Source organism: Podarcis erhardii (assembly GCF_964252035.2).
Source record: "Podarcis erhardii genome assembly, chromosome: 14".
Classification (NCBI taxonomy): Eukaryota; Metazoa; Chordata; class Lepidosauria; order Squamata; family Lacertidae; genus Podarcis; species Podarcis erhardii.
This window is the reverse complement of record NC_138503.1, coordinates 11,042,444-11,065,639: the sequence shown is the minus strand read 5'-3', so window position 1 is coordinate 11,065,639 and position 23,196 is coordinate 11,042,444. Positions and strand designations below refer to the sequence as shown.

The 23,196-nt window shown below is 41.6% G+C and overlaps 1 protein-coding gene across 2 annotated transcripts; it reads left to right on the top strand.

Moving 5' to 3' along the window:
- The first annotated feature begins 8 nt into the window (after positions 1–8).
- Positions 9–21,950, top strand: PKM (pyruvate kinase M1/2). 2 transcript variants are annotated; one of them, XM_081839025.1, is made up of 11 exons: positions 9–152; positions 5,502–5,662; positions 6,911–7,002; positions 10,379–10,510; positions 11,114–11,300; positions 11,574–11,844; positions 12,255–12,405; positions 13,683–13,835; positions 17,922–18,088; positions 20,009–20,190; positions 20,864–21,950. In XM_081839025.1, exons 2-11 carry the CDS (start codon positions 5,521–5,523, stop codon positions 20,968–20,970), a joined length of 1,584 nt encoding a protein of 527 aa, XP_081695151.1. In that variant the 5' UTR covers positions 9–152; positions 5,502–5,520; the 3' UTR covers positions 20,971–21,950. The 2 variants fall into 2 exon arrangements, with proteins under 2 accessions (XP_081695151.1, XP_081695150.1); XM_081839024.1 differs by lacking the exon at positions 17,922–18,088 and adding an exon at positions 17,231–17,397.
- The last annotated feature ends 1,246 nt before the right edge of the window (positions 21,951–23,196 follow it).

Sequence of the window (23,196 nt, the reverse complement as noted above, 5' to 3'; positions counted from 1 at the left end):
CGCGGGATTGGAGGGCGAAGGAGGACTGACGTCTGGCGGAAGGATCTTGGGGGCGGTGATGTGCCCTTGCCCACAACTACCTTAAACGCCGTTACCGGCTGCTCAGAGAGGTCGAGACTCTCCGAGGTGACTGACGTTTGATAGCCGGGCAGGTAAGGCTGGTGAGATGGGTAGGGCGGGGCGGCTTATCCATCAGCCGCTGCACGTAGCTCCTGTAGAGGCGCGAGGAAGAGCCTTGCCTCTCTTAACTTCTCCTCAGCGCCTCACTTCCTTCTTTGCCCCGCTTTTATTCACCTACGACATATTCTCCATCTTTAGAGCCACCTCACTCAAGGCAATTGAACGTCGGTTTTTGTTTTTTTATAAAATAAAAACCTAAAGCCGTATAATATATACTTCCCCCTTCCCAAAAAAGAAAAGCATTATTGGGTTTGCGAGCATTCTCCTCACACACATACCCCCCCCCCGAGGGCGCGGGGCTGAGGGCGGTTAGGTAACGGCCTGGCACGCGGCCTAACTGTCTGGAGGAAGGAGACCCCAGGCAATGAGGGGGAGCTCCTGAGGCGCCGAGGTTTGCGAGGCACCAAAGTGCCCCCCCTTTCCGTCTCCATAGAAACGCGGAGGGGGAGGGGGGAGAGAAGAGAGGGCCAGGAAGCACGCACGTGGGGGGGGGGGGTTTGCTGCGCAGGCGGGAGCGCACTTTTCGAGGTGCCCATCATGGCTTCCTGCATCTCCCATCTTCACGCTCTTCCTACCCCCTTTGGATTTACTTCCTCGTTCTTTTTCCACGCTCTCTCTTTCTCTCCACCCCCCTCCTCCCTGAAAGCCGCCTCTGCGCATCCTTGAGCGCCGCGGATTCCCCCCCCCCCGCCTCCCTCTCTGCTGGTGGAAACGGGGAGGTATCGAGTTTCACCGCGTGCCAATTGTGGCCGGGCAGGCTATCCTATTGCCAAGGGCCTGGTTTCATGAGCGCTATCGGGTCGCACCGATAAGGCAATCAGAGCTTGCTATTTCTTTGCTTTCCTCCCGGATCTAACCCCAGTACCACGCAGGTTTATGCCGCTAAATCACAGTGGGTTGTAACCTACGTTGTATGCAGAAAAGGCCCGTTGAAATTAAGGGACCCGGGTTACCCGCGTTTTAAAATGGATCAGCCCTTGAGAAGGACCAAACACCCCATGGTGCTTACTCATTAAAAAAAAAAAAAAAGCATGCGTAGCATTTGCAGCCTTATTCTGACCTTCTCGAGTAAGGATGCTTTTCTCTAGTTGCCTAAGGTGGTATTTTAACTCCAAGCATGCCTTAGAGGGAGTGCAGAGAAGGCAAGACTTCCTTGGGAGCGCAGTCTACCATGAGGCGTTTCTCTAGGGTGACCTTGGCTATTGCAGCAGCAGCAGCAGCAGCTCTGTGCAGGCCAAACATTTCACGCTTGCGGGAGTAGGAACAAATACTAAGAGATTCCATCAGTGTGGTTGCCTGCACCTATTGTTGCTTTTGTGACAATACTGGGGTGGTTTTTGGAAGAGGCATAACTAAGGAACCATAGCATATCAGGGTTTTTTTTTATCTGGAAGCAAGTTTCACCTTCATACTGGTTTGGTGGGGAATGAATAATTGCAGCTTGTGATCACTATTTCTCAGAACAAAAAATAGTGCTGAATGAAAACAATAATAGGCGCAGAAGTTGTAGAGAAACTGTTTCACATAGGTAAGGTTGTCTGAACCATTACAGGGTAGGAAGCTGTCCAGTAGTCACAGTACTGCTGCCGCACCAGAAATAGGTTCTTTATATGGTATTCTGTACAGGGGTCCACAAATTGGCTGCTAACAGCAGGTATTCATTTGTTTAGTAGCCATGCTTCAGGCGGAGGTTTGGTGGTGCTTCGAAGCAGTATCTCCAAATCTTGATGTGAAATGAGATTGCTTCCCATTTTTCTGAGACATGAAAATTTAGAAGGGGAGGAGTCATTACTAGCTGCTCAACTGCTCAACCCGAGGGCTTTTTTACAGATATGATGTAATTTCCATTTACTGGAAGAAGGAAATGACTGAGCGATTAGCACAGTTAATGGAAATTTAAGTAACTAGCTTAAGTTGTTGCTTCTTATTTCAATTCTGCCTGCCTGCTGGAAATACTTTTAAATAAAACAGCTAGGGGGACAACCATTTATTTCAGTTTAACATGTTCTCTCTGTATCATAAAGTAGTACAAACCTGTGTCTAACCTGTAGCAGCTTTCCCTTGACATTTGTTGCCATCATGTACAAACATGTCCACAAGCAGATGGTTCAGAGGGAGAAGCTTTGGCATGCAAAATAGGGTGCCGTAGCCCTTTTATTTGGCTATAATTTATTTGAAATCTCTGTAGCTGAGTCATCTTACATTGCCAAGGCCAGTTGGAACACATGCAGTTGGTGCAAATCTTTTCAACCAGGAAATGACTTAAACTGGAAATGCTCATATATGGAATCAGCTTAGCTTTTCAGGGAATAGAATTAATGACAGTAGCTTTATATATGTTTATAATTGTTTTATTCAAATATGTCTATAGATGTTTAATCAGACATATTAAGAACTCAGCTTTTCCATGATGCTGTTGGCTTGCTGCAGTATTCTGTGACTTCTAGCACGTAGGATTTGAATGAGACTGTAGTAACAGCCTATCACCACTACTGTGTCTGAGCGCAAGAAAGCTTCAGGCAAATGATGCAGCCAATGAGGGCCCAACCAATGTGTCTAAATTTAGCTGAGGACTTACACTTTTGACTGGGAATAAATTCATTCATTTCACTTGGTCAGCAAAGTAGTCTTTCCTTTCTGAAAATGAAGGACTATTAAAGCAGCACATCCTAGTGAAGTGGTAGTTTAAAAATTATGTTGGAAGTTGATAGAGATTAGATAAAGGCATATTTTAGATAAAGACATATTTTAGTGAATAGTGCATGTGTTCTTAAAATAGTGATGATCCACCTTTTTGCAAAAAGAATAGCATGGGGCTAAAATATTTAAAACCACATGCCCAGGGATATCCCAATCTTATCTGTTCTCACTAACAGCTCACAATATACTTAGGTTTATTTATGTGATAAGCTTTAAACCTTTCTTTGTTAGTGAGGTTATATTAGATTATATTGCCCTGCCTGCTTGTTCATCTGTTCTGTTTTGTGTTGAGGGCCCATGTGATCCTCCATTTAAAATTGATCTGCACTAAATTGAAATCCATCACCTTAAGAGTTGTAGACTACAGATAACCTGGTTCGATCAGAGTATTTAAAATGATATTTGGGGTAACTTGAAGTGTGCGTTTGGTGTTTTGGCATTGGTACATTTCCAAAAACTATTGGAATGTGCTAACGCCGTCAGGCTACTGTCTTGTACAGATTATAGGGAAGCATTTAAATACTGCTTATTCCACTAAGTTTTTGGTAGATAAAATGTGATAAGATAAGAATTTAAGAATTAGATTCTCTAAATTAGGTGATAGACGTGATGGGGGGGTCACCTCAGTCTGCAATAATGAAGAGTGCTTAAAAGCCCTATTATGAGTTGGGGTGACATATAACTCTGGAGTGGCATATAATTTTTTTGAGGTCCAGGCAAATCCCAATACGTAGCTGTCAAATTTCTTGGATACATTGATTCGATTATCCTGTTCACTTTAAAACAATAGTCTGCTACTTGGCAAGAAAAGAAAACGTGGATTCAGGAGATTACTGTTAAAGTCTTTATTGTTTTATAACGTTACCTTATGTCTAATTGTAACATACATTGTAATTGATAGGCAGCATGTTACATTCCTTGTACAAATGACTGCTTTAATGTCTGGATTTAGTAAACATACTATACTAGGACGACCTTCCTAATTTTCAGAGGGATGCTTGTTCTACCCTCAAATATTATATAATGGTTTTGTAGTTAGGCCAGCATAATATGTTTACTAATGTATGGGAAGGTGCAAACTTTTATATTTCTTTATTGAAAAAATAAAAGTATAAAATTAAAAGGGCACAAGGTAAAATAAGATGTGAAAAGGAAAAAAATATGTAAAAACCAATTCATTAGTTTTGTGTCATGTATTGAAAAAGTGGAGCAGTACCAAATGTGGCAGTAAATGGAGAGTAAGAGTCCCAAGTTTCTTAATACTGTTTCCCATTGCAGTGTTGTGCCGAAGTTTTTTGAAGCCCAATGTAAACTGTCTTTACGGACCTACAAAGAGATGTAATTGGAGTAGGAGGTGGCCTCCCCAGAAACAAAATGATAGTTTCTGGATGATAGTTTACCCCATAAGAAAAATGCTAAGCTAGACTAATTTAGTAAAGAGTTGGGGCAAGCTTAAGCTGAAAGAGTGCCATTTTAAATAGATATTTGCAAAAGGTTGTATCAATATGAACCTGGTTGCATAAGAATCTTCCTGTGCTGGGAAGACATTGGTCTGCATCACTGCAGCAGCTATTTCCTGTCTCTCTCTCTCTCTCTCCTCCCCCCCAGCATACTTCTGTTAATTTGAAAGTGAGTCAGCATCTTCACTGAGGCTAGAGCTTGTATTTCCTCTGAGAATTGGCTTATTCAAAGGGGAGGTAAGGGATGAGAAGGGAGAATGATGCTTGCAATAAGCTGAATTTGAATTGGATGAGTTAAAGCTCTGACTACGAGGGAAGCTGCACGTACTACAGAGGTCCTAACCAGAAAGGGTGGAGCTAATGCACATAGCCTAAAGCTGCTGGGAATAACTATACAACAAAAAGGGGGAAAGGTTTTACTCTTTGAGAATAATTAGTATAAATCAGAAGTGCTTGCACTGTAGCTTGTTGAGCACAATATTAAGAACACATTTCTAGTGACAACCGTTTGTTCCAGGGATAGCATGTGAAGCCAATATCTTGTATAGTCAAAACACATTGAATTCAATGGTAGGTCTTTTTTCCTGGATGCCTGTCTTTTTTTTTTTTTTTTAGCTAGCTAGCTATGCACACAAGTTAAATGTGTGTAAGTTGCAAGTTACTTACATAGGCTGGCTGCCAAAGTGCAGTATTAAGTGTAAGTCTATTTAGTTCAGGTTTACTGGTTTAGTTTTAAACTTCTATTTAGATTAATCCATTATATGTTTGGCAGTTCCTAAACATTAGTTAAATAAGTGTATGCAATAATGTGCCCCTTTTATTAGAATAAGGAGCAGCAAACACTTAAGTTGCTCCCTCCTTGGTTGAGCACGCATTAATGCAATGCTGTGCATATGTGAGGTTTATATACACTCAAAACTGCATAGGAGTAAGTTGATTTGCTGGCTGGGACAGACCTCAGCCTGTTCAGTCTGTCTCTTTGCCAGTCTGAGCATGGGCTGAAATCTTTCCCTTGGAGTTAATCAATTTGCAATGAAGGGCTTCAACCTATCATGTAGGAATCTCTTCTGCATGGCTACATCCCAGGTATGTATTAAATGGGAAACATGTTCAGTTGATTGCTGCAAGGTCGGGCAGATGTATTTCCTTTATTTCTTTTAGATACCAAATCTCAGCAGCCATGTCGAAACAACACGATGCTTTCATCCAGACCCAGCAGTTGCATGCTGCCATGGCCGACACATTCCTGGAACACTTGTGCCGTCTGGACATTGACTCTCCCCCAATCACTGCAAGAAACACTGGCATTATCTGCACAATTGGTAAGTGGAGTTCAACCACAAATTTAACATAAAATTTGAACACTATTTGCTCTGCCATCTTACGGTTTTTACTAGCCTACTCTACATATCAGCTAAGTCAATTGCCTACCTGAGTAAAGTTTTGAAAGAAGCTTTCAGATAAGTATTGGAATACAGTGGAACCTCAGGTTGCAAACGTGATCCGTGCGGGAAGCACGTTCGCAACCCGCAGCACCGTGTCTACGCACACACGGGTTGCGATTTGGCGCTTCTGTGCATGCGCAAAGCGTGATTTAGTGTGACTGTGCAAGCACCGAAACCCAGAAGTAACCCGTTCCGGTACTTCCAGGTTTGGTGCGGTGCACAACCTGAAATCACATAATCTGAAGCGTCTGTAACCCGAGGTACCACTGTACAAATAGATCTTCATATTAGTTGTTTTTATTATTCAATTCAAAATCCTTTATTAGGCATAGCACACCACACATTAACAAACAAACATACAAACTGTGTAAAATACGGGCACAGCAAACACAATTTATTTGTTTTTATTATATTTTGTACATAATCTCAAGATATGTATGGAAGGCAAGTAACAACAACCACAATAACCGCTGCTATAAAAACGAGCATATTTTCCAATAGATAATTTATGTGTATTTCTTCTAGCAGTATTAGTGAGAAGTGAAAAAGTATTGAATGTAGCTAGCAAACTAGAAGATGGGAGTTAGTCCAGTACTTGATTGTGTTTGAACAGCCTCGCCCTTGCCCTGCACAAGATTAATGAAGTAAAACCCAGTATTCTGTGGACAACTTACTTATTACATTTATATCCCACTCTTCCTCCCTAAGGAGCCAAGGGGAACAAAGAACAAATAATAAACATTTTATGGCTTCTATGAATATTTTAATAGTTAGTTGAGAGGCTTTCTCAATAAACTTGTTCATTTTGGCCGTGTGCCCCTCTTCATGTTATACTAGCTAGAAGGCTAAACATAGATTTTTTAATGTTTTTAAGACTTAAATGCGCATTTCTATCCTATTATTGTTTAATAATAGCTTAAACAGTTATTTTTCAGACAAGAAGACAAAGGCGTAGAGTAGTAGAATAGTCGTCTTCAGTAGCTCTGGACAGTTATCTGGACTTTAATACTCTGTTAGCAATGATTTCAGTGGATCTGCTCTAAGTATGACTTAGTTGAATACCACTCGTAGACTTGTAACTATTAACTGGCATATGCTAAATAAACTTTATTTTCAAATCTCTAGGCCCGGCTTCTCGGTCAGTGGAAATGCTAAAAGAAATGATTAAATCTGGAATGAATGTTGCTCGTCTCAACTTCTCTCATGGAACCCATGAGGTAAGAGCAGATTTGAGGGCAAATATTGCACTCACTTGAGAACTGTTCTCATTAGATCAATCTTATGTTTTACCTTGGGGCTAAAAACCTGAGGCCTCATTTATCCAGTCTGCTGTTAAAAAACATACACACTTTAAACCAAGCATTCCAACAAATATGGATGCTAAGAGGTTTGTATATCTAAAAGTGCTACTGAGTCCTTGTTAAAAGGCTTGTAAAATACATTTTCTTGTTGGTCTTCAACTTTCAGATAAATGTGGTAGCCCAAACCTTAAATGAACAGTTAAAACTGCATGTAACTGGAAAGCAAAATGATGAAATGAGTTAACAAAATAGTTTCTCCAAGAAGATTGTGGCCATCTTGAATATGGAACCGTGTCCATGCAGCCACTGTGCAGACTTTGGAGACAGAGCAAATGTCAGAGGCTGAATCTCAAAAAAAGATGCCTGTTACAAGTACAGCCTGTCCATTTCAGTATTCACTGAAAGTTCACCTGTTAAAGGTCACTCCTCTGTTACCAGATACTGCTGATGCATGCCTGACTTCCAAACAAGATCTTGAAACATGTTCACCCTTGTAGCCACAAACATCTCCTCCTGTTAGGAGTGGTTAAATGAAACTGCTATGCTCTGGTTCATGGGGTCTGCTCAGGTACAGTGTCATTTGAAGCTGCTGCTCCTTTCTTTATTAAGGTTATAGCAGTACCTATATTAAGAAAATTTAACCAGCATTACTTTTTAGTATATGTTCTAGTTATTTCCCTGCAAAATTATGAGATCTGCAGGGAGCCAGTTAGATATGACTGAAATGGAGTTGCCAGTCAGGTAAGATACAGCATGTCTGCAAGGCTTGCAAAGTAAGATTTGGGAATAGAATTATGTTGTTAGGATTTTGGCCCTTTAAAAGCAGAGTGCTTAAGGTCACAAGACTTGCAAGGAACTTGTAGTAGAAGGCAACCCCCCTTCTATAAATAAAGCAGCCTTCTCACTATTGCTACAGGATGGGAGGCTCTCAGGCTCCCATTCCCAACTGTAACTTTCCTTAAAGGCCACCTGAATGCCTTTGGGCTGGCTGCTGTTAACTCTTTGAAAGGTCAAGCTGCAATCTGGGCAGCAGCTTGCAAAGTTATGTTAGCTAAAAAAATGTTTTGGCCTCTTCTATTGGTCTTTTCTTTAAAAGGCATCATGCTGAATGTGCATAAAATATATCAACACTCCTAGACTGTTTTATTATTTTAGAAACTACTGTATGTGATGAATTACAAGTGATCATTTTTAAGCTCGCACACACTCCTGCAGTATGTTCACATAAGTCTTATTGGTGGTGGTATTATTAAATTTCTATACCAGTCTTCATTTTAAAATAAAATGGGTGTGCTTTTAACAGGCAGTGGAAGCTCACCGCAGTAGGTGTGTGCCATATCTTAAGTGGGGGAATCATTTCACAAAGTGGGCCACTTTGGAGAAGGCTGCCTGGCACCTCAGAATTCTGCAAGACTGACCCAATAGGTTCGCTTCTCAAGTTCTTGGTGAATGAGCAGGTCTATATGGGAGAAGGTGTTCTTTCAGATTGCCTGGTCTTAAGTAGTTTAGGGTTTTATGAATTAATGACAAAACCTTAGACTTTGCTTGCTAGTAGGGTGATGGTCAGGGCAATCTCTAGCACAGGTGTTATATGTGCATGGAAGGTTTCACTTGGTAATCTAGCTGCTGCATTTTGTACCACGCAGCTTCCATACCAGCCTTGAAGGCAGCCCCACCTTGGAGTGTATTGCAATAGTCCAGTCTCAAGGTTATCAGTACATGTGTCCCTGTAACTAGGCTATCCTGTTCCAGCAACAGTTGTAGTTGCCACATGACCTAAAGCTGCAAAAAAGTACTACTAACCACTGAGGCCACTTAGATCTCCAATAATAAAAGTGGAGGAAGGAGTTCCCTCATCTAAGTACCTATTAACAGAAATAAGGCTGGCTATCACCAGCATATTGATGGTACCATGCTCCAAATCCCCTAATCCTGTTCCCACTTGCTTTATATAGATATTAAAAAATGTTGGGAACAAGATGGTTCACTGTGGCAGCCCACAGGACTACTGTCTGGGAGTCAGAAACAATCACCAAATGCTCTCTGACACCAGCCCTTCAGCTAACACAGTGCCTCCCAAGCAATGGAGACTGTTGTGGAGGATGCCATGGTTGATGGTATCAAAAGCTGCTGTGAAAAGCAAGCAAGTGTAATGGGTCTAAATAATCAGCATCCTCCAAGACCATATGTAGCTGAACTGCAACTAGTCTCTTGAACTCTTTGCTTCCAAAGAGCTACTCGGCAGTAGTAGCTGAAAACTGGGTTCAGGAGCAAACACACTACTGTCTTCTTACTAAAGTTTTACCTGGGATCCTAATGTCCCACTGTTAATGCAATTACAGTACTTAATTTCTGAACCTGTGTTAATGCTGATTAGTTAAACTGCTGTTCTGTATGGTGATCAAATGAGCTAGTTAGCCACTTCTCCTGCTTTTTCCTGCAGAAACTTAATATTTGGCATGGCATGGTACATTGCTGCTTTCTTCTTTTAATAGCTGTAACAGTAAAAGTTTACATAACCTTGATTGCAAACTTTGCCTGTCTTCTATTGCTGTTTGATCAAGATAAGCAAACAGTTTTCATAGGCTAATCTGTGAAGTGAAACCTATCTGTTAGTGAGGATTCAGCTAATCTGACTTTGACTTGAGGTGAAGGCTCTTTCCAGCAGAGCTCTGTGGAACTGATAATTCTGGTGCTAGATGAAGATGAGACAATCAGTCAGTCAGATCTTTATTACAGTCATAGACCAGCATACACCTAACTTCATTTGCAGTTGGCTGTCTCTGTCTGATACATTGCTGTCATTGAGCAATGGATGAAACAGAGTTTGTAACTCGCAACTTGCATTTTAACTTGAGTGCATTCAGCTTTAAGCACTTAGCAACTTAAGGGTAAAAAATGAAAAGGGAGAGAGACTTTGTCATTCCCACCTGCCTTTAAATCCAATGTGTTTTGACTATACAGTTTTGGTTTATGCACTATCCCTGGAATGTAACACTTGTAAAAGTTGAGAATCCCCTATATTGTGTTAAGTTTTCAAAATAAAATGTGGAACTCTTAAGCCATATTTGCCTGTGCTATAAACTGTTCTTCATCATATTTGACAAGATGGCAGTAAAAGTTATAGGATGTATTAATAATGTATATATATAATTGTCCAGCTTCTAGACAGAGCCCAGGCAAAACAAATTGTAGTGTCCATTGCATCTAGTTAGCCAGACCTAAGGCAGCCAGCTCTGTGTCAAGGTAAGTGATTATTTCTGTTCTGTAACCCTTGTATCTTCTGTATTAGTACCATGCAGGAACAATCAAGAACGTTCGAGAAGCTACTGAGAGCTTTGCTTCTGATCCTATTTCGTACAGACCTGTTGCTGTTGCACTGGATACTAAGGGACCTGAAATTCGCACTGGACTCATCAAGGGGGTAAGTGTGTCACACTGTTTTGTTCTTTGTCTTATTACTCATTGTAACAGGTAAGATCACTCCCTTCCGAATAAACATCAGTAATAGCCTCTCAGATGACAATCCTGCAGTTTCTTATAGTATTGTGCAGTCTGCTGCTCCATGCAAGGATCTGTAGTCAGGGGTACCAGTCAAACACTGGTAGTCAAAGGAGAATAGAACAGTTCATTTCTGACCCATCTAAAACCATAACACAACTGTATTTAGAACACAACGTTGTTCATTCTAAATCAGGATAGGATATAGTCTCCCACAAATCCAACAAGAGTCATCTGCCAGAGGGCATTCAATCTACCTAAGTCTTGGTGGAAGAAGGGAAACTTAATTGAGGATCGTTTTCTGCCCTTTAGCTTCATGTTTCCGCTTCCAGATGTACAATGCCTGGTTTCAGTACTTGTTCTGAGATTATCGTTGAAAATTGAGGGAATTATAGGGTTATCCTAGTAAGTTTTGTCTTTCTGCTGCACTTGTTGCATTTAGACTGTGGCAGCAGTCAGGATGGCTTAATTCTGAAGGAAGGGGATATCCTCTGGCAATGCCAGTAAACGTTGTTTGTCCTTCCAGAGCGGTACAGCAGAAGTGGAGCTTAAGAAAGGTGCAACTTTGAAAATGACCCTGGACAATGCCTTTATGGAGAAGTGCGATGAGAACACACTTTGGGTGGACTACAAAAATCTCACCAAAGTTGTTGATGTTGGCAGCAAGATCTATGTGGATGATGGACTCATTTCCTTGAAAGTTAAGGAGAAAGGTGTGTTCGGAAGGCATTCCTCTTATTGTGGCCATACCTTAAATAGGAATACATATTTATGTGGTGATGCTACTTGCTATAACAGTGTGGTATTTAGAAACTGCATAAACGTAATTGCTTTCAGCATATTAGAAACTGATACGAAGAAACCAGGTGTCTGCATCTTGACATTAGGAAAGAAATTGGGGATAATTATTGTGGACACAAGGGGATAATTATTGTAGAAATGGGCTTATTTTGAGTTATAATGCTGATTCTTGGAACTCTGTGCAGGTGCTGATTTTGTCATCACTGAAGTTGAAAATGGTGGGCTGCTAGGCAGCAAGAAAGGTGTAAATCTGCCAGGTGCTGCAGTAGACCTTCCTGCTGTTTCTGAGAAGGACATCCAGGATCTAAAATTTGGTGTGGAGCAGGATGTAGACATGGTGTTTGCTTCCTTCATCCGAAAGGCAGCCGATGTTCATGCTGTCAGGAAGGTGCTGGGAGAAAAGGGAAAGAATATCAAGATCATTAGCAAGATAGAAAACCATGAGGGTGTGCGTAGGTAAGTTGGTTATTAAATTTGTAACAACCCATTTTGACACGTGACTTTTCTTGGAGTAGATATGTTTCTTGAAAAGTGAGCTGCATGCCAGGTTGCACCTCCTAAAATGGGTCAGTAGCTCTGTTCTTGCTGTTGAATGTTGACAGTACGCTGTGAAGGATGCAGATTGTGAAATTCAGTGCTTAGAAGCATCCTCCTTGTGTGCTCAAATACAAGGTGGCAGATAATTCTCCAGAATTGGGTTTGTCAGTGACTTCTTTCTCTTGGTATCTGGGACAATGTGTGGTTTTGGTGTGCTACAGTATTCTGGAAACTCCATATGAGGTAGATAAGCAGTTTGACTCTGACCCCTTGCACCCGCATTCAGTATCACTTTCACAAGAAATAATTTTGTCTTTTGTGCATTTCAGGTTTGATGAGATCATGGAAGCTAGTGATGGCATCATGGTAGCTCGTGGTGATCTTGGTATTGAGATCCCTGCTGAAAAAGTCTTCCTTGCCCAGAAAATGATGATTGGTCGATGCAACAGGGCTGGCAAGCCAATCATCTGTGCTACTCAGGTACTCCAAGAAAAGTTGGCTCTGAAGGCCTGTCCTTCCCACACATATGGGCTAAGTGAAACCTGAATTATTTTATGCTATTAAATTATACCTTCTGTCGCAATCAGTAAACATGGAGAATGTTAGTCTAAAATGCTGAGGTCGATTCCACATCTCTGATTGGATCCAACACTGTTTGAAGAAAGCTTCTTGAAAATCTTAATCAGAATTCTTACGGGTACTGCAACAGTCTAGTTGTAAAAATGGTTTAAAAATGGAGGCTATAGTAATTGGAGTAGTTACAAGTACTAAATAAATTACATAGTTCACCATTGTTTTCCCCTGCTGGTTTTGAACAAGTTAGTTGAAAAAAACTTAAATGTGTGGTTTAGGAAACATAACACATCATTTTGACAAGTCTTTGAGCAAGCAGAATTGAGATTTGATAGGTGTGCATTTTTGTTACAGAACATTCTGTGATTAAACATCATAGAAATTGTTCTTTTATAGAGTGTATATGAATACTACAAACTAATGTGAGTTTGGATACCGAAATAATTGCAAGCAAGAAAGCATGTTCCTGTGGTGCTTTCATTGGAAGCAAGTCTCGAGTTTGTTCTTCATTGTGCAAATAAGATTGCAGTTACCGTATTTTTCGCCATATAGGACGCACTTTCCCCCTCCAAAAATGAAGGGGAAATGTGTGTGCATCCTATGGGGCGAATGCAGGCTATCGCTGAAGCCTGGAGAGCGAGAGGCGTCGGTGCATACCGACCCCTCTCGCTCTCCAGGCTTCAGGAAGCTATCCGCAAACCTTGGGAGCCCGCGGGAGTTCCCTCCGGTCTCCCAAGGTTTGCGGAGAGCTGCCTGCATCCTGAAGCCCGGGGCGCGCTGAGAAGCGCACTTCGGGCAGCTCTCCGCAAGCCGTGGGAGCCCAGCGTGACCTCCCGCCGGGCTCCCACGGCTTGCGGAGAGCAGCCTGTTCGGGGGGCTGGGGTTGGGGGAATCTCAGGCTTCCCCAGCCCCAGCCCCGCGCCTGGGGGAGGGGAATAAAAATTATTTTCTCCCCCCCCAAAAAAACAACTAGGTGCGCCCTATGGGGCGGTGTGCCCTATGGGGTGAAAAATACAGTACTTTTAGTTTCTTAACATGTCTTTAACCTCTGGATTTTATAATGTTGGCATGGTTACCAAGGATTCCGCCTTGATGAACAGTACAGAAACAAAGCATTTCAAGTTTTATGTAAATAAGATGATTATCTTGCAGTGAAACCTATTAACTTCACCTTGTCTCGTTAGATGTTGGAGAGCATGATTAAGAAACCACGGCCAACACGTGCAGAAGGGAGCGATGTAGCTAACGCTGTCCTGGATGGAGCTGACTGTATCATGCTTTCTGGAGAGACTGCCAAAGGAGACTACCCTCTGGAGGCTGTCCGCATGCAGCATCTTGTAAGTGATAACCATTCAATGTTAAAAGACAGTACCTGTATACCTAGAAATATTAGCACAGCTTATTCCCTGTTACCCAATTTCCCATCTGCTCAAATACCATCCAGGTCTGGTGGCTAGCTTAATGTGTTATATATGACGTGGCTGTTTTCTCACTATAGCTTGCTATATGCCATAGGTCCCTCAGGCTGCCATAGACTGCTTTAATGGCAGTGAAACACAAAGTGCTTTCTTGCACTGGCTGCAAGTATAAAACTTTTTATGCAAAGGCAAGTGGAACAAATTCTGAACTGTAGTGATTAGTTTTTATAGCCTTAAGTGTCTGAAATTGTCCAACTTAGTGTATATTATATTTTGAGACAACTTCAGATACTGTATCTGGGATTCCAATTATTGAATTGTATTGTTTTGATGAATTTGTTGTTTGATTTATTTATATGCTGCTGCGTTAGATATTATAGTGATTGCAATGCTTGTTTTTTTTTAATGCTACTGTGATTGTTGTGAGCTGCTTTGAGTTCAACATTTGTTGTTGGAAAAGCAGAATACAAATATTAAATCAAAGCCGAGACAAATCAGGAGTGGGCCTGGAGTATGTTCTCCATTTCACTCCTCATAGGTAAGAGAACTTGTGAATTGGGGACCAGTCTATATTTTAAGTTCTGTAAGTGGCATGGGGAAAAGAGTGTGAGCCCAAGACCCACTCCCAATCTCATCCTGGAGGGAAAAGAACATCCGATTCACACTCTGTAATTCACCTTTGGGGTTGGCACAATTGTTTTATGCACAACGGTTGTGCCCTTGGAACAGCGTTTATTTTTTTTTAAGTGCATGACTGACACTTTTTACATGTTTAAACTGCCAGAAAACTCTCTGCTCTGCTTTTGGAATTCTCCAGTTTCTCATTGACAACATGGCACTTCGTGCCAGAATTAAAGTACTGATTGTGTTGACGGTCTGCTGTGAATTACAGCCTTGATAACCTACTAGTTTGAGAGCTGCAGTTCAGGTTAGCTAGCTTACTCCAAACAACTCTCACATAATAGTATGCTAACTACCTCTTTGCTTGGACTCATCCTTATGTAACCTGGTCCATACTGTCAAGCAGTTGAGGGAACCAGTTCCTGTGAGCTGGTGGCAGATAAGCATGGTTGTGTTGTAATGCAGCCTGATTTCTAGCCATGTTGAACTCCCTTTCATTGAAAGGGTTGACTTTACTGGCCTTTGGTATCTTGCCATTGTACTCATACCTTGCTATTTGCTTGAAGCATGACTGTCTGAAAAAATGGGGTTTCGTCAGTGCTGTTTAACAGCTACAAAAATTACGTATTAAAGTGTCTTCAAAATGCCTAGATAAACCTTCCTGTGGAGTTCAAATGTTCTTCTTTAATTTTCATAATGGAGCTCACCACCATATTAGTGCATGCAGGATCCCTGGCTGACTGTAGTTCTTGATGCATTCTTCTGAAGTAGCTAAGAAAAATGGGATACCTGGAAGTTGAACCTGGAACATTGAAAAGATCAGAAGTTAAGTTCAAGACCCTGTCCCTGCTACTTGAAAAACTAATACATGCAATTAATATAGATGTAAAGAATGCCTTACTTTTAAGAGCACACGCATATAATTCTATAACTTAACCCCCTCCCAATTATAAGCTAGATTTTAAACGTCATTTGAGAAATGTACAACAAGGTTGTAAGAGTGTTCCATGCAAGATTCAGCCAGTACACGCTGAAATGGATTTACTATTGGGTCGTTCTTGGCCTTCTCAAAGCAGTTTTGCCTTTTTATGTTACCCTAATGACATTCTTAAGTATTCTGGGGGATTTTAAATCAAAGTTTAGTGCAAACAAACTTCTTCCTTGATTCCCATTATGTTGGACATATAAATGTTGACATAGATGCCCTTCTGCGGAAAAAATAAGCGATACTTTAAATAGGAAATAAGAGGAGGGGGAAGAAAGATCAGTCAGCTTTGTGTTGTGCAAAGCATCTAACATAACATAACTGCTAATCCAGAATCTTGTTCAAGATGTGTTGCTCCTTGTTTTTAGTGCTTGGTATGTGTCTGAGATATAGTTCTTACAGATGGGGTTGTAAACCTGTTCCTGGACTGTACCTAGAACAATTTTCACCAACATGCCAGTTTTCTACGTGGGATGAATTTTTCTTCCGTATGGAGGAACATTCAATCATGTGAGCCTCCATCTGCTGAAGACCTGGGTTTACCATTTCATCTATGAAAACCAGGGCTTACTGTTGTGCCACACTGCATAAGATCCCAAGTAACACACTGCAGCTATGCAACACTTGAGTATTCTGTTGATTCTGGTCATCTAAATAATGATGGGTTCTCTGGCTTTGTACTTTCTTTCATGTTCACCTACTGCTCTTCTATAAAATATGCCTAATACTGCCTAATGGGAGTTGAATGGGAATAAACTGCACTTCTTGCACAGGTGGTCCTAGGAAAGTATCCTTAATATGCCATGCTCTTAACTCCATCTGATCTTATCTAGACTGTCTAGATGCAATAATTCTTGCATAGACCTGTCTGCATGCTTTAAAAATGCTATGCAAGTCTCTGGCTGGTAAGGACACATGTAGCCCCCTCTATTGAAATATGACGGCGTAAACCAGTATATGCTGGTAGAAAGCACATTGAATTCAGTGGTATTCCTGAGTAAGTGTACATAAGATTGTACACTCAGTTTTCAATCCCAAGAAGTTCCATCTGAACCCAATGTGTAGCATATAAGCCAATAACCTGGACATTAGCAATTATCCTACATGTTGCCTTCCAGCTAACACTTACTCGATTATACATGAGACTTGTATTGCCAAATGTGAGAGATTTTATTTCTAACTAAAGGGTAGGGTGGTGCAGTAAAAGAATGAAGCTGTCTGGAGTCAAACCATAGAAGTGCCTTACTAGAGGCATTAGCTACCAAAAACTGAGGATTATAAACTTTGACCCAATTAATTGATGTAGTGATTCTGCTTCTATAATCTTAACAGTGCTCAGACCTGCAGAAGCAGAACTTTGAAGTCATGGTCTTAACAGTCGGGGGCTTCTGTCTTCTTTCTCTGCTTGACAGAATAAAGAAACAAGTTTAAATTATGAGGCAGGATGCTTAAGGGCTTTTTCCTGATGACCACTAATCTGTGGTTATCTTATATTAGGCCTGTATCATGTCCAAATTATGGCTCTAGTGATTATTTGAACTTTGAAAACCAGGTAGTTGTACCACCCTGCCTTTAATCTTGCATGACTGACAAATAAGCAATTAACTCTCCTTGCAGATTAACTTTTATCATATCACTCTGGTGAATTTCTTTCCTTTCTGTGTCGCTCCTCTTTTTTTCCTTCCCTCCCTCTTACTCTGGCCTACAGATTGCTCGCGAGGCTGAGGCTGCAATCTATCACCGCCAGCTGTTTGAAGAACTTTTCCGCCTCACTGCTAACAACAGGGACCCTCTTGATGCCATGGCTGTAGGCGCTGTGGAGGCCTCTTTTAAGTGCTTAGCTCCAGCTGTGATAGTTTTGACAGAGTCTGGCAGGTAGGGTTCAGAGTTAGGTACACATCTAGGATTTGTAAGGTAACTCATAATTCATTCTACAGTGGCTAGAGGTTTTAAAAGCAAGCAGCTGCTTCAAACCTATACTTGATAAAACCTGTTCCTCATACGGCATTCTTCCAAAACCAAACCATCAGTCTGCCTTCATCTTTCTATCAAAGCAGGATTTGAGGTAGGTAGAAGCAGAGCAAGAGTGACTGGCAGTTGCGCATGGATGAGTGTAATGATTTTGGCAGAATGGAGTGGGGGCGACATGGCAGATGTTGTCTTCAGAAGGGAAATGTGTGTGCCCAGTGGGTGCAGTCCAAATAGCATGTGCTAATCTTGCTTTTGTTGATGGTGCGCAGACAGTATTCTTGGCTGAAGTTCCCCATCAATCGCATTACTAGGTGCTCATTTGGGTTTGCTGCTATAAGCACTCTGCCAAGTCCAGACCCCACCTTCACTCATGCCGCTGGTGATGACAGATGTGAATGTTGTCTTCCGAACGCGTGTTGCTCTTATAGATTGCTCGCGAAGCAGAGGCAGCCATCTTTCACAGGCAATTGTTTGAAGAGCTCCGACGGCTGGCCCCGCTGAATCGGGATCCCACTGAAGCTGCCGCTGTTGGCGCTGTTGAAGCTTCCTTCAAGTGTTGCAGTGGGGCCATTATCGTACTCACCAAGTCTGGAAGGTAGGAGGTGGAAGGTTCTGGCAGAAGTCACATGGACTTCACGTGTTTAAGTAACACACAACATGAACATCTGTCTCAATCAAATACTGTATTTTTCATTGTCTGTGTGGAGGAGTGTCTGTTACATTGCTACTTACTTGGATTTACCCGGACCTGAGTAGTTAATTGCACATTAAACGTTTTTATATTGTCTTTCCAAAGGAAGTCTCAAGATAACTTAAATCAATTAATTTAAAATAACTTTTATAGGAAAAACTAAAAGCAACACCCAGATTCACTCTACTGCGAGAGCAGTTAATACTGAAACAAGATTGTAAAAACAAGAACAAAATCAAAGTGCAAACCTCAAATTATATGTAAAACCAACCAGCCTGTAAGTTGTGGGCTTTACTGTACTAGAATTTCTCTGGCACAAAGGAAAATGGGTGGGAAAATATATGTATGCCCCATTAATGTGGGTTTGGCACTAATTCTATATTTTTGACACATATTGAATCGGTTGTCTTGTCAACATGCAGATCAAAGGCTTTGTGCAATACTAAGTAGCTTCTGTTTTGCCTTTAAATATAAGGTTCCTCAGTGCCTGGCTGCCTGAATGTTCTGTAACTGAACCAGACAGCATGAGACTTTCACTTGAGTTCAGTTTTGTTTATCAACATACAGGAATTGTATTGTAAATGTACGTGGCCATTTATCAGACCAGTAATATCTACATTAATTGAAGCTAGCATCAGTGCAGAGTTCTAATGCCAAATTGTGTAAGGAGTAACAACTGCACAGAAACACTAGGTTGCTCAAGGAAGACATTGCTTTGCACGTTTCATATATTTAGTTCTTGTAATTATAGGGTGCGTAAGGGGAAACAAAGTGCACACCATGATAGGTTATTGTAGATGGTGCTGCAGTGATATTTCTGCACAGATTCTCCTTGAAATTGGGTGGAGGTTTTAAGCTATGGTGCAGACATGCTCTGAGCTGTACCCTTAATATTATTACTTGTTTGTAAAGGGTTCTTCCTGGCCTCATGCCTGACCTTTCTGAAGAAATCTGAACTTGAAACAAAATCCAGAGCTAAATTAGACTTTCCTTCTAACAGTACTGCTGTGGTCTCCTTGAGCAACTTAAAGGTTTCCAATACTGTTAAGTTTGCATTTGTGAATATCAAATAGTTGAATTTTTGTAAAGCAACAAACTGAAAAAGGTCTATGACAGTTTTTCTGTTTAGATTTATTAGTCATGGTGCAGCAATGAGAATATGGGGCCTGCTGAAACCATAATGTACACATCTTAAATCTTGGGATACAACCTTTTGGTAGCTTTCTAAAGTAAAAGCAATAGTACTTCTTACTCCATTTCTTAGTGTGGTGGTTTAGTTACGTTTCTTCCCTATTTCAAGCATTTACTACATGGTCCCTGTTCTGTTCAAAATGATGATCCCTTAGCAAGTAGCACACTGAGCTCTTAGAAGAACTGAGAAAATTTACAAAGTTACCTTCTTCACGGCTGCTTTTGTCACCCAGGAGGGAGCAAATAAAGCACTGTTGTTGTTGTTTTTGCTAAAATGTCTGGAGAATTGAATGAGCTTCCTGTTTGCTACTGACTTAACGAGTTTGTTTACTGTGCTGAAAAGGCAAATGCATCCTTTTTATTATAACAGCATTTGTCAGGAGGCTACAGTGCTAGATTATACTTGCTAAATATTGTCTGGGGGTATTTCCATATATGCAGAACTTGAGGAGTATAATACCATATAATCTGGAGACTAGTGTGATGTAGACATCAAAAGTTGGTATATTAAGTCTCTGCTTGGAAGCTGCCTTGACTCCTTTGTACCCTGGATTCATTGTACACCCTGAAATAGCATATCCCAGTGATCTAGATGAGATGACAATTGAACCTGCCACATGTTCTCCTTTGTAGATCTGCTCATCTGGTGTCAAGGTACCGCCCACGTGCTCCCATCATTGCTGTGACCCGTAATGCTCAGGCCGCACGCCAGGCCCATCTGTACCGTGGTATTTTCCCTGTGCTGTGCAAAGAGCCAACCCATGATGCCTGGGCTGAGGATGTTGACCTCAGAGTTAATGTGGGCATGAAAGTTGGTAAGTTAGTAAATGTTGGTATCCATTGCTCTATCTGGAAGCTTCAAAAAATCATACAGCAATTTTATCTGGCAGCTGGAAATATCCCAGAGTTTTGAACCAATATTTGACAGTTTGGTGTATTAGAACAATCTTACATGAGATTTTAGGGACGCGGGTGGCACTGTGGGTTAAACCACAGAGCCTAGGACTTGCCGATCAGAAGGTCGGTGGTTCGAATCCCCGCGACGGGGTGAGATCCCGTTGTTCGGTCCCTGCTCATGCCAACCTAGCAGTTTGAAAGCACGTCAAAGTGCAAGTAACTGGGTACTGCTCTGGCGGGAAGGTAAAAAGGCGTTTCCGTGTGCTGCTCTGGTTTGCCAGAAGCGGCTTAGTCATGCTGGCCACATAACCCGGAAGCTGTCTGCAGACAAACGCTGGCTCCCTTGGTCTATAAAGCGAGATGAGCGCGCAACCCCAGAGTCTGTCACGACTGGACCTAATGGTCAGCGGTCCCTTTACCTTTACATTTACATGAAATTTTAGGCTACAGTTGAAGCTATTATAGCTTTAACTAGTTTCAGAATGACTTCGTCATTTTGGGTTGTTAGGTGTTACCAAAACCATTGCTATGCAGTTCTATAATTTATATGTTTTAGGACCCATTTTCTCACTGCTTTCTTTTTCTTTCCAGGTAAAGCTCGTGGATTCTTCAAGACTGGTGATCTAGTCATAGTACTTACTGGATGGCGTCCTGGTTCCGGCTATACCAACACCATGCGTGTTGTGCCAGTTCCATAAAATCAGACCCAGCAATCTCAACCCTCCTTTTGTCTCACCACCTTCCCCTTGCATTAGATCAGCAAATTGCTTGCAATATTGTCTTTGCCTGTAGAATGGATAGAGGCTGCCAAAAACCACCAAGTGCAGTAATTGGGGGAAGAGAGACTAAGTCTAGAAATACTTGAAATAGTTCTCTGATAATTAGAACCCCTCCCCAAACTCTCCTGCCTTATTTGTTGGGAACCAGCGTAAAATTGTCTAGTGTGGCAACTTCGGGCTGCCCAGTGTTTCTTCTTCGGCTCTCTGGAGTCCAAAGAAACAGGAGGACCTTCATCCAGCTAGTAAGGCATTTTATGCAGTGGCAATACCTGCCAAGTCCCTTTTCTGTAGTTCTGTACTGTCAGGTCTCCACGCAAACACTCCGGATTAGGATCTACATAGACCGACATAGCTCTCCTTTCTGTAACATCTCTAGTCTTGCTGTGTCCCTGTGGGTATACAGGGGTTTTTGGTACACTGTAACCGGAACTCTACAACACAATCACTTGGATATCTTAACTGTACACTCCAGTAGGTAGTGACAGAAAACATCACATGCTTGTCCCTTGAAGTTCCAGAAAACCTGGTTTTAAAAATTGATTGCTGTATCTTATTGCCAGCACAGCTAGAGAATAGCAATGGAAATGAGTGTCTACAGGGTTCTTTTGCTCCCAGAGTCTACTCAGGTACAGATTGCTTCAGGTTTGATATAAAAACTAAAAATGGCATATTTTGGGTATGGAACTTTAAAGGGCTGAGCAGTGCAGTAAAAAATTCACCTGATGCACTCCCCATATCTCAAGCTGCTTGTGCGCCTGTTGCAGTGTTGTGTTTTGTGTTCAAGTTGAGTCATGTTTCCTGAGCACTATCCTCTATAAATCAGGATGATTTACCTACTGTAACAGGTGTATCGGGTTGTAGAGTACAACTTTGTACATCAATAAAGCAGAGCTCACATACCTATCTGTGTATTCTGTTTTTCTGGTTTAATGGTTCTTTTCAACTTGCCTATGTCCTGATGCCCTGAAACACTGGTGTATAGAAAAAATTGCTGCTGTTCTTTCAATCTGGATTATCACCAAGGTCCCTGAGAATCATAGCTTCTTATAAGGCCTCATGACAGATGCACATTACAGCAAAGGTGGCCCTCCACATGTTTGGAAACTCCTCCCATCCTAGGATGGCTATACTGACCAGGGTTTTGAGTTCAGTATATGAAGGGACACAGGTTGGCTGCTCATGATTAAGTCTGTCCAATCCAATAGAACAATAGGACATTGAAAACAGCTGCAGATGTTTCCAAACCTCTATTGGAGACAAAAATCTTTGCACACACTGCTGTGCTTTGATATCCTGTGCAGCCTGGAGAAGAGGATGTCAAGGGGTGATATGATAGCCATGTTCAAATATATAAAAGAATGTCACATAGAGGAGGGAGAAAGGTTGTTTTCTTCTGCTCCAGAGAAGCGGACACGGAGCAATGGTTCCAAACTACAAGAAAGAAGATTCCACCTAAACATTAGGAAGAACTTCCTGACAGTAAGAGCTGTTCGACAGTGGAATTTGCTGCCAAGGAGTGTGGTGGAGTCTCCTTCTTTGGGGGTCTTTAAGCAGAGGCTTGACAACCATATGTCAGGAGTGCTCTGATGGTGTTTTCTGCTTGGCAGGGGGTTGGACTCGATGGCCGTTGTGGTCTCTTCCAACTCTATGATTCTATGATTTTCCATGAACACATTGTTTAGTCTACATTGCCATGTCCTAGAGAGTACTGGCTGTTCAATGGCTTTTTGCTGCCCCCTTCAAGGGGATCTAAAGCTTTGTACCAAATGTATAATTCTTAGTATTTCCTTAACAGTTAATTATATTTATATTCTACTTCACACAAAAGGCTTGTCAAAACAGTCTGGAAGCCAATAAAAGTTGAGTAAGAAATTCATTGAAAGTAAAAATTGAATGTATAATTTTTTAGTGTTTCAGCTGGGTTGGAGTGCTAGCAAATGTCTGTGCCCCTGTACAGACATCTCCCCACTAAACACATGGATCAACTCTTGTGTGGTTGTGTATAGGTCTGGTGCTGGGAAATAAATTCAAGCCAGGAAATGGTGAGGAGACCAAGGAGACCGTAAAGCACTTCAGTGACAGTGGAGGAAGCCTCAAAGAGACCAGAGGCACAGCAGGGCTTTCGTCTGCTCAGCCTAGCAGCGA